Source organism: Pelecanus crispus, chromosome 9 (genome assembly GCF_030463565.1).
Source record: "Pelecanus crispus isolate bPelCri1 chromosome 9, bPelCri1.pri, whole genome shotgun sequence".
NCBI classification, from domain to species: Eukaryota; Metazoa; Chordata; class Aves; order Pelecaniformes; family Pelecanidae; genus Pelecanus; species Pelecanus crispus.
This window is the reverse complement of record NC_134651.1, coordinates 32,947,690-32,963,708: the sequence shown is the minus strand read 5'-3', so window position 1 is coordinate 32,963,708 and position 16,019 is coordinate 32,947,690. Positions and strand designations below refer to the sequence as shown.

At 45.2% G+C, this 16,019-nt stretch overlaps 1 protein-coding gene across 1 annotated transcript; it reads right to left on the bottom strand.

Annotated features, from left to right (window-relative positions):
* Positions 1-4,938: 4,938 nt before the first annotated feature.
* ZMYND19 (zinc finger MYND-type containing 19) lies at positions 4,939-14,636 on the bottom strand. The gene is made up of 6 exons (XM_075716940.1): positions 14,586-14,636; positions 14,236-14,295; positions 12,618-12,724; positions 7,342-7,482; positions 6,168-6,348; positions 4,939-5,082 (listed from the first exon to the last, which is right to left on the bottom strand). The coding sequence occupies exons 1-6, from the start codon at positions 14,634-14,636 to the stop codon at positions 4,939-4,941; spliced, it is 684 nt and encodes a 227-aa protein (XP_075573055.1).
* Between the last annotated feature and the right edge of the window lie 1,383 nt (positions 14,637-16,019).

Below are 16,019 nucleotides of genomic sequence, written 5' to 3'. Positions count from 1 at the left end.
AATTCTTCACTCAAGCGTTTATTATATTATTATTACACTGAATAACGTCATCAGTGGATGTTGTGACCTTCCTGATTCGTTACTTTTTCCCAATTATTTTTTAATATATTGGGCATCCAACTGTTGACTTCCCTCCACCAAAACCCCCTCCCTTTAAGTCTTCCTTTCCTGTCTTTTAAACAGTTGTTTGTCCACGTGATGATGTTCCCCCTTTTCCCATAGCAACTTTTTTTCTTTAAGTGCCTTCAGCAAAGTCATGATCAAGTGCATTTTGGAAGTTCAAGCAGACTGTACCAACCAAATCCCCTTTATCCCCTGCTTGTTGAGGCCATTAAAAAAACTCCAACAAGGTTTCGAAGCACAACTTCCCCGTACAAAAACTGCATTGACTCCTCCCCAATATTTAGCCATTGATGATGCATCATAGCATCTATGAATTTGCTAAGTGCAAGTGCTACATTCACCTGGCTGTAGTTTGCCACATCTGCCCTGAAACTCATTTCAGAAACTGTTGTCACATTTGCCAGGGGTACTGAGGGAAGAGGTTACTATGCCAGCTGGTAGCTCAGCTTATTCGTCCTTAGAGCCCGTAGGTGGCACCATCTGGGCCTGGCAACTTGTTACTGCTCATTTCATCTGAACTTTAATCTCTCCTAATAGCACTTCAGTTTTAAACAGATTCTCTGTTGAGCTCTCCATATGGAAGTATTCCTGTGTGAACTCCCCCAGCTCTTTCACAGTGAATACATGCAAACAATTCACTTGGTTTTTTTCTGCTGGGACTCTACCTTCAGGTCAGACCTTCCCTTTACTGTGCATCAGGGCTACTGACTCTGGCAGCCTCCCTGCTCCTGAATTTTTCAAAATTATTTGTGCAAGTTTTCTGACTTGAATGTTCTTCATACTCCATCTTCCTTTGCATTATTTTGCAGTTTGGTTTTTTGTTTCTTTTTTTCCACATTTCACCTGCCAAATCTTACTCTTCCCATCTTCTAGATTTGGACACAAGTTCATTATATAAAGGATTTCTTACTCTGCAAGCATCCCACATGCTGCTGTTTAATCACACCAACCTCCTTTTGGCCTCTCTCAATTCTGTTTTGATGGGTGGTAAACATTTGCTCCTGGCCCCAATCTGGTGTCTTACACTGTCTCCATGCCACCTCCAAGCATTTAAGTCTTTTAGTTGCCCCTTTTACCTTCACCAGTTTCATTTAAAATTAAATCACCACCACAGAGGAAAACTTGAAAGTATAATCCTATGGGTGTATTAAAGGCTCAAATATCAAAAGGTAAACACTGATCCCTGCAATACATTATATTTCAGATTTTGTGTTCCTTAAGCCAGCCATGATTTTTATCAGTTTGAATTGTGACTTTTGAATGGTTGGGATTGGTATTACCACCTCACTTTTATATGGAGTACCTGGGGGGGGAAGTAACATTTCACAGTCTGCTTACATGGTGTGTGCACTCCTCTGTTACAGCCAGCATCAGTAATGCTGCAGGTTCCTGACATGAGCTGGATTTGCCACTTTGCAACTGTGACAGAAATCTTCCTCCAGACTTTCCTCAAAGTGTTTAGAAGCCCATGGGGTCCTCCTGGAACTGGCTTACACCAGACGGATGTTCACCCACTCCTGGTGATTCAAGATCAGCCAGCGTGACCCACCAGCAGGAACTCTTTCACAAGATGCCACGTGCATTCACAAAGACACAGCAGCACAGCTGGTGGCAAAGCCAAGCCAGCAGGACTGCACTGGCCTGAACAGCCAAATTCTGTCTCCCAAAAGCACATGAATCAGCAGATCCTCAAGCAGCTTGACAGGCATCACAGCTTAGAGATAGATGGCTGTACAACAGGCTGTGGAAGTGCAGAATACCCTGATCCCAACCCACTGCACTCATTCTCTCTCTCTCTCCATACTCCTCATAGCCCAGCAAGTCTTTTCTCCCAGAAGTCTTTTTGAGTTTTGAGCTCCTCTTCCAAACAAATGCTCCTGCCTAGGAAACCTGACTCATTAAGCCTTGTTTTGGTCCACAGGTGAATCAGGGGTGTGTGCAAACAAAGAGTACTCCATGCTTCAGAGAACCAAGAAATTAAGACATAGATGCAGGATTTTTTTTTCTTCCTCCCTGCAGGAAACACCTTAGATGGACAGCATCTCTATCAGGCTAAGTCCTTGAAAAGTCAGTTCATTTAGCAGTACTGCACAGGCTCGCTGCAAGTGACCATGTACTCTAACCCTGTGCTTTTCTAGATACTTGCCTGTATGAGGACATCCATGTCAGCCTGGTTTCCTTAAGAGGGGAAAGGAGGTCCTTTACAAGAGAACTTCATCCTCTGAAAAACCATATAGGCTATATGAAGCAGAGCTGCCACATTCACGTTTAACTGGTTCCTTTCTGACACACCTTACAAAAAGGGAAGATATCTGGAAGTTACAAAGATCTTCTTGCCAGAATTGTTGATCACACAACTCCCCACACCAATCAGGAAAAACTGTTCACAGGCAGTTACATGCTTACTGCAGTCCCCTTGGGACCTTTCTAGAAGTCAAAATCCTTGTAGCCACTTCCCTCCTCTGGCATAAGGACAGTCTGGAGTCAAAGATTACAGACTAAAGTCAGTGTCTGTGTTATTTCACCAAGCCCTTTCAGGATGTCCAGGCAACTTGTTACTTTTCATTCAGTTGATGGTCTAACAGACCCCTAACTTAGTGGGCATCTTCCCTCCTCACCTGCATCACCCCTTCCTTCCATCCCCTTCCCTCCCCATTCACTGGTATCAGGATTGCCCTAAGAACCCACCATCCTATTTTTGCAGGCGCTTTAGCTCGAGTCTCACCCTTCCTTCAGTCCTTCATCTGCTGCTCAAGAGGAACCTACCCGTTGCCCCATCAGGGCTTCCTCCACAGTCTGTCTTTGTCCTCATTTCTCCTTGCAGCAATACTACAAACATTAGGACTAATGATGACCATTTTCCCTGCTTGGTGCTGCAAAAGTGTTTAAATGTGTTTAAAAGTGTTTAAATGCTCTAAGACTGCACTTCAGTTTACTGGTAATACAACAGAAAATTGACATGACAAATAGCAGCCTTTTAAAGGAGCCAAAGAAAAAAAAGTCAATACTTCTGCCCTTTTCAATGGAGTACCTCGAAAAAAAAAAATCCTTATGTCCCATTTTATATTCAGCAAAAACTGTACAATTCATTTAAAGCAAAATGAATGTTTCCTTAAAAAAAAAAGTTATCACCCATTACAGGAAAATTTCATTAGGTCCTGATTGACTTCTTCATACTTAAGGGCATTTTAGGCTGCCTATACAGAAAAGTTACAGTATAACCATGAACTAAGAGTTGCAACTTGACAGTGTGCCTACGAAGTGAACTTCCAGCAGGAAGCTTCAGAAGTTCTTTGTTACTTCCCAAGATGCTTAAAGCCAAAGTACAAAAACCCACCCAAATACTAATAATTAAGAACTTCCTGTGCAGGTATTAGAAACATAATATAATATTGGAAGTCCACAGCAGTTCAATTTTTCTAACAAACTGAATACAAGCAAGACCAACATTGCAACATGAAGTGGCAAAGTGAATCCTGATTGAAAAATTAAATTCTTACTGGCTTTTACAAAAAAAAATTCAAATATCTATTTGACTAAGCACTCCGAGAAAGGCTCTGCATTAAGCATTCAGCAGCTCACATCCTTCTACTGTGAAGTTAGACTAACACCTGGCACTAAATTATCCATTGAGTTCTTCAGGAAACTCAGTTGATATTCCTTGTATTTCTAAGGCAAAAATGAAAAAGAAAAAACTTTCAGATTATACATGACAAAAATGTTTGAAAACAGGCGTGTACTCTGCAAGTCAAATCCTCCTCCCATATTTTTACTCATTAATACATTAAAAAAATCAAAAAGTGATTCTTGGATTAATGGCATCTCTTTAAAAAATGAATAAATAACTCAAATTACCAAATAGTAGATCATTTAAACCTATCTGCACATCACTATAGTATTTGCTACGCTTACGGGGAAGCCACAAGGGCAACCACATCCACACACAGCTGGCTACCTGAGCTTCCCTACAACTACTTTATATACAAAGGTTTCATAACAAGAAAGCTAATTCAGCTTTCTAAAAATACTCGTTGCTTAAATCAGAATCTCCAGCAGCCCTTCTCTGAAGGCAGCGACACGCTATAGCTTGCCTGTAATGCACAGATCCCAGATGGTCCCCTACACTCCGCTCCAGTTTCTGGTGCACTGGTTCCTACTGAGTAGGTATTTCCAACGTCCAAGTGTGACTGTGCTCTGAAAGCAGCTGGAAGGGAAGGGGAGAAAGCTAGAGAGTAGACAATGATTCATTCCAACCTTTACTTTGTTTGCCTTTTTTTTTTTTTTTTTTTTTTTTTAAATATAACTTCCATGCAGATTTCTCCAGAGTAACTGCTGATGTCGGAGCCTGCCTTCTGGCCTTGGCACAGCCACAGATACTTCTAGCCACATGGGAGGAAAAGCTTTTGCTACATGATTTTTTTTTCTTTTTTTTTTTTTTTTTTTTTTTTAACTTTTAGGCCAACAACATGTTCTCATCTGAACATTACAGTTAATGAGTCCTATCAAGAATTTCTAACAAAAACTGTACATGAGTTTACAAACGTATTAACATATAAATAATGAGAAGCTTCCTGCCTGGAGCCTCCACAGTAGTCTTTTTGCTTGAGAATATAATACTGGAAGGGTAGACCCAATCCCTTTCCACAGCACCAGTCAGAGCTGGCTTAGTCCAGTCAGCCGTTCTGCTCAAGCATCACAGGGTTTTTCTTCTTCAGTGCCTCTGGCTTCAATAAGCAGTCTGTCATTACTGTGCAAAAGCAAGAGTCCAATGCCTTTGAGAAGGAATCCTGCTGCTAAGAGGCCTGTGCCACCCAGTCATCGTTCTGGTCCAAGCTCTTGCTGGAAGGTCCGCTTCTTCTCCCGACAGTGTTTCTTGTGAGCAGGCCAGTCTTTTTGCTGGCATTGTGACCCACAGTACCTCGCTACCTGGCATCGGCCACAAATGTTGAATTCACGTAACTATGAGGAAGACAAGACAGCATTAGTGAGCCTGCTCAGTGCCAAGGAGCACCTCTACATCATTTCCTGAGTAGGTTTATGATCATGTCTTTTGCACCTATCACAAATATGAACATCCTGCCATGAGTGTCAGAGTATCAAAAGGTTTTGAAGTAATTGCATTTGTTGATTTTGCAGTTGCTCTTGCAGAATCACATTATGGGCTTAATAGGCAAAATATTTGAGCACTTCACATTTATTCTCATACTGCTACTGCTTTGCAACTGAAGTTCTGTTTACAACTACAAAAATCTTAAATTCAGAAATGATCAGGAGGGCTGCACAACCTCAGCCATTGCCAAACTTATGGTTATCCAGGAAGCTTTCGTATGCAGACCCAAATAAAAGGTAAAGCTCACTCTTTTTCAAATGGAGGGCATTTAAGACCATTTTTGCAAACGTTCTCTTCCCCAAGGAAAAAAGTGGAACAAAATTATTTTAGTCTACTCAGCATTTGTTATCACCAGAAAAGCCCTTCTTATTCATAGATAAGGACATCTGTCTGACAAAGAGGTGCAGCCCTTGGACATCTCATTCTCTGCCATTCTCTATGTATGTTGCTTCATTTCATCTACCTACAGCAAAGAACTAGAACCAGCTTTCCTCCCAGTTCTCCCCTGAATAAAGGCCACTCAAATCCACCCTCTTCTCATGGAAGGTCAAGCATGTTTTTTTTTTTTATTCCATCACTGCCCAAAACCTCTTACAGTGCTTCTTCCTCCTGTCTTATACAGCTGCTTGCTCATTCCAGCTCTGGGTCCCTAGAGGAATGCTTCCACCTGTCTTTTCATACACTCGGCAGAAATTACACTCCTCCCAGTAAGCCACTAGGTCATTTATTGTCCCTATTCAAAACTATATTCTCTCAAACTGAACATTATCATAGGGTCTGAAGATTCATGCCAAAGAAAACCCGAGTTAAAACGAATTACCACTTTCAGCAACTGAATGGCACACATAAAGCTTTACATTTTAAGGAACAAATCCCTGGACATACATGGTAGCCTAAGTCATTACATGCTTACTTTCAACTCTGTTGAACACACCTGTTTTTCAATCATTGTGCATGGGGGGTAGTGACATTCATAATATGTGCATGAGTTCTCTTCCTCCTCCACAACATCCCCGTTAGCGTTGTAATATCGTGTTACATTCAGTACAGGAAACTGCTCTTCTATAGGATCTGTAGGAAGCTGTTGGATTGCCAGCCAATACAGACTTTGTTCCCTGTAAAAAACAAATGAAAGTTTGGTCCATAAATTCATAATATGCATACAGGGAAATTGATTCTAAATTCATTAATAAAGTAGGTAGGGTTAACATTGTATTTAGCTTGTTAAGACTCAGACTACAGATACTCCTCTAATATAGCATCTTTTTAGGATTATTTTAGCCTAAATGCAAAAAAGTTAAAAAGTATCTATCAAGAAACATTTACATCAAGCAAAATTATTTCTGCGTAAATGGCCTGAAGTCCATTTCTTGTTCTTGAACTCACAGAAACATGCTAGGATAGCATCATTGCCATTCACTACATCTCAAAATCAGTTTAATAAGCTCTAACAACCCCATCTTATGGGTGCTGCAGAAAAGTGTCTAGTGTGATGTTAAGTCTATGGGTCTCCACCAAAAATGAACACACCTGCATTACAACACAAATTAAACAAATCCATCCTGACATTAAGAGCTTGATGTGCTTTGAGTAACATTAGCGCAACACAGCATGTAGGAAGTTCCCACAACCTACTAAGTGAAAGGCAATAGAAGCTGATCCCAGGAACTCATTTTGTTTTCAACCCAAATATACAATTACAAGTGTAAGCATTTGCAGCTTCTGGCTTCTACAGGCTGTTAGAATTTCAGTGCCTAAGGACAAGAGCCACAATCCAGTAAAATCTGCAGACTGAATTCAGCGTGCCCAGATGCCATCACTCAAGCAGAAGGGAATGCAGGCTTACTGTTTTACTGCGGTGACAACATCTGGCACAGCAGGACCTCTGCATAATACCATGGGGTTAGATGGTCCCTTCACAGCTAGCATGAACAGTGAGCATTAACTCTGTTCCTCAGGTGAGGAAGTTAAGACATACAGTGATGTGTAAGTAGCCCAAGGTCAAATAAAAAAGGCTCTGCCAAGATGAAAATCACTGAAGGAAGGAGGCACAACAATTTAAGACGTTTGTTTTTTTGATGGCAACCCCCTGCCAATTATTGACATACCTTTGTTTACTAGAGATTTCTTCAGCTTTGGGTTTCCAACCCCAAGGAACTAGGCGCAGATTGTCTAGGCGGTTGTCCACTGTCACAGAATTCAGATGTACCACCTGAAATCCAGGAGCAATCCCTCCCCGGTGTCTCTCCCTGGAGGAGAGAAAAACAACTTGAGGGTCAGTGATGAACAAGCCTCCAGAGCTAAAAAGCAAAGAATCATACTAATTCCAGAAGATACTCTGCATTCAAGCTCACTGCCTGGTGTCACCAAAACAGTTGCAGTAAAACCTGGGTGGCCAACAGACTACAGTGGCTACTTCAGATGTATCAACTCCCAGAAGAGACTTGTTCCAGGAGGTTATTTCCATTATGAGTGAGTTGAATCAAAAGACAATCATGGTATATTTTAATTGTAAGCATACTGCAAAGAAAGTTCCAGAGACTCCTACTCCAGTTACTGCAAAAGCGTCTATGTAATTATTGTGTTCCACAGAGCAGACTTGAAAGGTGCCAATACTGCTTTATTATTTTAATAGGAAATTCTATCAGAGACATTAATGCAAGTCGGGCACCGGTGTGAAGTCAGAGTTTGTTATTTATGAAGAAATATCTCTTAAAAAGCAACAGAAGAGACTTTTCACCAAGTATGCAAATTATTTTTAGACTCTAATTGTGCATAACACATAGAAAGCCTGCAATGACTCCATAATTGACCAAGAGACATCTACTGAAACTGCTCAAAACCAAAGCAGGACTGTCAGCAAGGAGGATGGCTGCACATTAAGTCCTATTGTGATTCTTCCCTATTGCCTTCTAACAGTTTTCATTTCCCATTCCACCTTCTTTTCATCTCTCCTTTCTCTATTTCATGAAGTATCAAGTTCACTGTCAAGCACCCTTATGCCTGGATAAGTTTCCGTATCATTTCTTGCAGGAATCCCCATCCCACCTGAAATGTAAGGCTTGGACAGAAATTGTCTCTTGGTATGTTTGTTATCCCATGATTAATTTCAAAGCACAGAGAGAACATACTGGCAGCAATCAAGAAGGACAACTTAAAACTGACAGTGCTGTCTGAGGGTCACCCAGCATTTCCTTCTAGGAAACGGTTCCAACAGCTACTTACAACTTTACCCAAGTCTAGTTTGGATGCTGCTTCCAGCTCAGTGTTTATTGAACATTTCGGTTCAAATGGCTCATCCAATTTTGAAGAGATACGATTTGCCCAAGTTAAAAAATTCCCACTTTCTTCCTCCCTTTACAAAGCTCTAGCATTATCCAGCAGAACAGGGAAATTCATCTCAATGTGACTGACAATGAAAAATGTAGTCTTTTGTTTTCTTTGTCAAAATCCATCCAGCTATGGTTAAATTACATACCTTGGGGGAAAGAAAAACACTTGTAATTCACATATGACCTTAAACTTCCTAGAATTCAATGAGTAGAATTCCCTTGGAGAGGCTACACGCAGCACCCAGACACAGCCCATGCTCCAGCTCATAGGTGAAGCAATTCTTCCTGTAACGGCAGGCCTGCATGTGAATAGAGTATGGGGCCTCCTGCTAGGGAATCTGTTGGACTGCCACAGAACAGGGAGAAGCCCTCCCCTTTGAAGGTAAAAAGAATAAAATCCTTCTTTAGGGGGTGGGGGGAACCCACACAAAAGCAAACAAACTATGGAAAGGAGTCTGCTGAAATGCCCTAAAGGAGGAAAAGCTACTTTTGAGTTGTCGAAGGCTACCAGAGGGTCTGGCAAGGAAATCGCGAATCCTGAGGGCTACAAGTGGGAACCCAGAAGGTACACAGACCCAAACAGACGAAGGTGAGCATCAGTCAGATACAGAGACAGGGAAGGAGTTAAGGTTCTTAGATTGAGACTAGGACAAAGTGCCAACAAAAGAGATGGGATAAATATGAACAAGGAATCTGGGAGGAGGAGACAAGTTCAGAGCAAGAGCAAACTGTGCTGGGGGGAAGGGAGTCCAAGACCAAGTTAAGAAGTATTTTTGAAATGGATTAGATAATGAGAGTTTAAGAAAGGATGGAGTTGGGGAAAGAAAGGATTACAAGAGATTGCGACACCAGGAAGCCACAGCAGAGTGGCACATGCCTACACTGCTCCTACAAAGTCTAGGTCTGTACCCACAATCCTTCATAAGCAAATATTGATAAAATTTGCTAGCACAGTGAGCCCACTTTTTTCACTATGTATAAACCCGCATTCGTCTCTACATTGCTGTGAGTTTTTATTACATCAAGTGACAAAGGTCTTAAAGTAAACATGGAAATTGGGTCTTGCTGATGACCAATAAAAATGTTAACAGAATACCCCTTGACTGAGACGCCAGAATTAGCAGAATTCAGAACAGTCCCTTTTCTCCATACATAATCAAGCAACCTTTGAATGCACAAGCACATACCACTCCTCACCCTAGACCTATGCTTCAAAAGTGTACAGCATGGACCATCTCCAGAAGTTAATCAGAAATGCGCAGTGAAGGACAGGCTCATGGAGGAACCTGCCTTCTCCTTGAAGAAGGGGACAAAGAAGAAACAGCCTCAGTAATGCAGCCAACTCCTGCAGAGCTGTAGCTTCTACCTCCCCCACCACACCTGAGCTCCTACAAGATGCCAGGTGAAACACTTAAATCAAAACTTCTCAGAGAATTAACTGGATACTGTTCTTTTTATATTTCAGCAGCTAACTTGAGAAGCGAGGCCCATAATAGTGCCAAGTACAGACAACAGCAACTGAAGTCAACAGCAGCCATAACTGAGTAGGTTATAAGCAGTATGATGGTTAAGTGCTCAAAAAAAAAAAAAAAAAAAAAGAAATCGGGTCTTAGATGTCTTCTTGAACACACAGTTAGTGATACTTATGACTAATCTCCTGATGCTGCTATTCCCCAGGGAACATCACTACACCCAGCCAAAATACAGCAAGCTGGGATTTCTATACAGGGAACAGGGCGAGAAGATGACAGACTTATTCTGCAGGTCCCTAGCCAGAGGTATTCAAATCCTGCTTCAGAGAAGCTAACAGTCCATCCTGAAAACACAGCAAGCACAAGAGTGGCTGCATGAAGCTCTTCCTGAAGAATATGTGCAGCAAACATGCGTATTTTTCAGATCTTGGTTCCCATTTAGTACTGTAGTTCACGCTCTGCATAGGTCAGCAGAAGGGCTTTGGGGGAAGAGTGGGAGAAGGTCATTGCTGCAGCTTTGGTAGCTACCAGCTTCCCATTTTGAGGGCTGTATTATGTGAACAGTGATACCTGCTTAATGAAATTAAAAAAAAAAAAAAATTAAAAATCTGCTTTACTTTCAATAGCATCCAACACATGCCTACTCACTTAATCTTAAACTAGAAGCACACAATCAGGTTAGTTTTTTCCGAGTGAGCTGCTTTTTTGAGGTACGTTTTGGGGAGGAAAGTTAAATTACACTCCTATACCTGCACTAATTCAAGTTCTTTACTTTTAATTTACCCAAGAAGTAAGGCTGGCCCTGCCCTGAAAGAGTAATGACCGCTACTGCCCATCTCTCCTGTCTTTCAAGGGCTCCAAAACCTTCAGCAGTACTCCTTCTCGCAAAGGGAAGGACCTGCCACTAAGACACATTTCTGTTTTGTTTTCAAAGCAGTCCCCAGTGCAGGTAAGTAAAGCTGAAAAACGTGCCTATTCTGTTTAGGAGGAGCAGTAACTACATAGCACCTGTAGCCAAAAGACTTTCTAAAGACATTAGGAGACTCAGTCACAAAGGTATACAAACCTGCATTGTGTTAGCTTGTAATTAAAGATCACAGCAAAATGTACACCCTCAAAGGGATGAAACTGAATTTACAGAAACAGCTGAAATATTTCATATTTTTTAGTCAAAGAATTTGACTTGCAACTTCAGAACTGCAGCTCCAGTTTACGCCCCACCTTTGTGACTTTCAAAAATCCCTATTACGCACACGATCTCAGATTTTTTAACACCAGTGCATGCTAGAGTGACACAATTTGAATTACTTAACTGAATACATTAGAATTATTTCCTAATTTAAGTAAAACAAACCAGAAGAGGCAATGACTGGGCTGTCTAACAAGCAAACAGCTGGACTGTCATCATCTACACAGCCTTCACAACAGTCAGCTGGAATAATTTTAAGGTGCCATTTAGTGCTACTTACAGATGACAATTATTACTGTATGAGATTCACAGTTAGCAGTAGCTGACAGTGATTTATCCCACATACTGCAGCCAACCTCGTAATAATTTTCAAAGTTATATGTGCAACAAGATTAAACATTAACAGATGCAGGTTAAAATCCATATTTAATGACCAGATTGTAAATAATAGTAACAGCCCCTCATATTCTTCCTGTCTCCCTCCTCTTGTACAGAGACTAGTTTGGGGAATAAAAAGTAACCTGGAACAACAAAGAAAGCACAGCTATATCTTGGGCACTGTGACTGCTAAGTATAGTTTATGGAACTGAATATAAAACATGCTTAATTTCTCAAAAAAGGCTTTTAAAAGAAATAACAGTTCTCTTTAGCATACCCTATCTTTTCTACAAACCCATGTAGAAATCTAGAAAGAGCAGCTATTAGCTCACTGGATGAACTAATCTCTCACAACTGAGTAAGCTGGCCTCTGAATCTAAACTGGCAGCTAGAAAGGATATCAAGCAATGATTCTTAAAATATGGAAAATAAGACATAGCAGCTGATACGAAGCACCATCAGCACCACTTGAGGCAGCTTTCCAGAAGGCCAAACAAAAATCCCCAAAGTTTTAAGTTATCAGAGGTTCTATCTCTCTCCAGTGCTCTGCCAGTTCTCACTGTTGTCAGTAAGACGTACCTGATTATCATGGGACCAAAAAAAAAAACCAAACCCCAAACTCAAAAGGTTAGTCTACTAAATAGTCAACCTAATAGTCTTCACCTATTAAATGAAGCCAGTCCCCTGCTCCCTGCTCCCCCACCCCTGAAATTAAGTTTTAACAGCATTTCTCAGATTTAAATGGTCTCCATTAGAATAATACTCACCTATCACTGTTTTCCATGGAATAATGTTTTTACAGGGACTCAGCTGTCTGAAGGCTCAGCATAAAACCAAGCCATAATAAGATCTATGGGCACCCCCTGTGCTGGGTTTCCAACTGAGTGTAGCCGCAAGCCTCCTGAGAAGACTTAAAATACTACAGGCAGAGAAATAAACAACATACAAGTTGGTGGCAGCAAACTCCACCTTAGTGAACCCTTAAAGTATTTAGCTCTCCTTACAATACCTACCAGAGCAGCTCATGCAGGAGACGGCCAGATCCCCTTCCACGATTTTTGTCGAACGCGTAAGCAAATATTTTAGCACCATTTCCGTCAGCATCTACCTCCATCCGAGCCTAGAGAAAAGGGAAAGGCTGTGAGAACATCCAACACTGAGTAGCAGAGCACATGCTCCACTGGGATTCAGGGAGGACCCAATATTGAAACACCTGTCTCCTAGAGGTCACTTGACCTTAATGGAATTTGACTTGTTTCAAACCTCCAAGGGGAACCAACCAGCTCTGCTATTGTACTTTATGAAGATGGGAAAGGGAAGAAAGGAGGCTGGGCACAGCAGGAGTCCCACTTGGACAAAGAACAGCAACAATCCAGTTGTGAGCCTGTAGGGCCAGGATCCATTCTCCACTCTAGTGCAGATTTTCTGTACAGCCATCAGCAAGCCACCAGGGCTTTGTTTTCAGTGTTGCTTTACACCAATCTAATTAGGGGTTGCTAGTGGAAGGAGTGCTCCTGCCTTCTTTTCTCCACTCCACTTTGTGTTGGCGCTAATGCTCACGAACCGTACTAAGGACTAGACAAATTTAGGATGCTTGCAGCGTATTACCACTCTCGGTGACAGTACATGCTTACCGTGAGCTACCACGGAGGAGGAATGGGCAAACACGGCGTTTTCTGGTAGCAGCATTGCCACAGCACTTAACGCTCCTAAGTGCAGCTCTGAAGCGCCTGGTGCGCTACAGGCACAAAGCAAAAGATGGTCCCTCCTCAAAAAAAGCCTTAGTTTTAGAAGATTTTTTAATCAAGAATTCTTTCCCTTTCAAAGCCTTGGTAGAATCCACTTACCCTCTTTCAGTGGATGCGAAGAGAAAAAATTTTTTCTGGTCCCATAATAAGTTATCAATAAAAGAAGTTTTTCTCATCCAAGACTATGTGCAGAGTCAAAGTTTTTAAAGTTTGCCAAACCAAATAAGGGGAGACAAAAATTATCGGTTCTCAAAAAGTATACAAATTTCTGTTTGTATACGTTTCAGCTTTCAGCTGAAAGCAAAAAACTATTTAATAAAATTAATTTGTTTTAAACTAATGCTCATTTAAAACGAAAAAAAAAAACCCAGAACTTTCCCTGCTGAAAAGCATTCATATTGGTATTTTGATAATTTCAAACTTCCCCCGCCCCCCCAAAGCAGGAAAGTTGCAGGGCAGAGCGCTTCCATAAGCAGTTGTATTTAAGCATGTCACACAGGAAAAAAAAAAAAACCCAAAACCTTCAGCAACAGATTGCAATTGCCTCCACCCCCAGAACACTGCAAACCGGTCCCACAGCAAAGTCCTCCCAGGCACCGTTGGCCCAAGAGGCGACGGCAAAGGGGCCCCGGCGCCCGCCGAAGGCGGCGGGAGGAAGGTGGGGCTGGCGGCCGGTCCGTGGGGCACAGCGAGGGGGCTTTGGTACCGCCACTAAAGCAACAAGCAAAATAAAGCAACTAACGCGGAGCAGCGGCAGAGCGCGGGCAGCACAGGCGGGCCGGGGCCGGCCCCCGGCGGCGGCCAGGAGCGGCACCGGAGGGACGGGGGGAACCGTGCGGGGGGCAGCGGCGGGGTGAAGGGGGCAGGGTGCGCGGCCCCTCACCTCGAAGGAGTAGCTCTCCACCAGCGGGATGTCCTGCTCGTCGATCAGCGTGTACTTGGTCTGAAACACACCGCGGCCGCCTGCCGTCAGCGCGGCCGCCCGGCCCGGCCCGGCCCTGCCCTGCCCTCCCCTCCCCTCCCGGCGGCACCGCCGGCACCGGCCGGGCTGCCCGCGCCTCCCGCCCCCCGCGCCGGCCACGGCGGCGGCGGCGCGGGCCCTCAGAACCGCGCCCGACCGGACCCCGAACCCCGGTCCCGCCGCCCCCCGCTCCGCCCGGCGCGGCCGAGCCCGGCCCGCAGCGCCCGGCCGCGCCCCCCGGCGCCCTCAGGCCGCGACCGCGGCGCGCTCACCTTGCCGGCCACCCGGCCGAGCCGCACGATCCCCAGCTTGAAGTCGGTCATGGCGGGGCCGGGCCGGGCCGGGGTCGCCGCCACCCGCGCTCGCCCCTCAGAGCCCGCCAGCGGGGGCCGCCGCTGCCACGCGCCGCCGCCTCGCGCACACCCGGGGGGGCGGGGCGCCGCACCACCTCCCACCCGTCGCCGTCCGGCCAATGGCGCCCCGCACCGCCGGCGCGTCACTCCTACTACGCCGCCGGCTCGTCCAATCGGCGGGCGGCGCGGCGCGAGGTCACGTGGGGAAGGGGGGCCGCGCGCGGGCGCGGGCTCGGGAGCGGGCTTCGGGCGGGAGAGGGAGGCGCGGGCGGTGACGTCACATTCGCGGGAAGCTTCGTGCCGCCGACACTGGAGAGCGCGAGCGGTGGGGGCAGGGCTTAAAAGGGCCGCTCGCGCCCGCCGCCCGCTTCCCGCCTCCCGCCTCCCTCGCGGCCTCTGAGGGGCCGCGCTGCCCGGGCGGGCCTGTCCGCAGCGGCCGCGCAGGCCGGGGTCCCCCGGGCCCAGCCGCAGGCCGCCCGGCTCCTGTGGGAAGTTCAGGCCTCTCCGCTGCCCCTGGCCCGCCGCCGCCGCCGGCGGGGAAGCGCTGCCCGGTGCCCGGCACATGGCGACGGCGCTCCCCGCGGCGGCGATCCGCAGCGGCTGCCGGACGCGGGCGCCGAGCTGGAAAACGGCTCGGAGGGGAAACAGACTCCGGGGCGAGACGTGCTGGGAGGGTGCCTGCGTGGGTGTTCCTGCGGGGACACGGGCGAACCCGACGAACAGAGCTTGGGCGTTACTGCCGGCCATGATGAACCCCGCGGACGCCTGTCCGGCATCCCAGCAGCTGCTGTGCGCGCTGGAGCGGGCGTCCCTGCCAAAACTCATGCACGGTGCGGGGAAAGAAGGGGACGAGAGAAAGAGCCCTGCTCGACCCGTCGTTGCAGTGAGGGGGCTCCGAGGACATTTTGCTCTTGGGGAGTTTGGTTCGTCCTCATGCGAGCAGGATGAGTGTACGGTTACTTATTTCCATGATGTAATGGTGACTAACATCTAAACGGCAATAAGAATCACCAGCACTGAAAAGTTAATCTTTATTCCACAAAACTCAGGGAAAGGGTTTTGCAGAGCTTTCCCTCCCAAAGACTCCGCAGCCGGAGCTGAGTGTGTCGAGGCAGGTGTGTGAAGAGCCTGCTGTGTTTTCCTGATGGATGTGTTCGCTGAAGAAACCAACACTTGAAACAGAGGGAATCCAAAGCGCAAATAAATGGATAAAGCAGCTGAGGAGGGCTGACAAAGAAGCTTCCTACATACAAAGTTACAAAGCTCTAGGGCAGAACAGGACAACTGTGTCCTGAAGAACATGAACAACAAGGGAGGTGGGTTTAAACCAGTGCTACGACTATCTAACGTTAA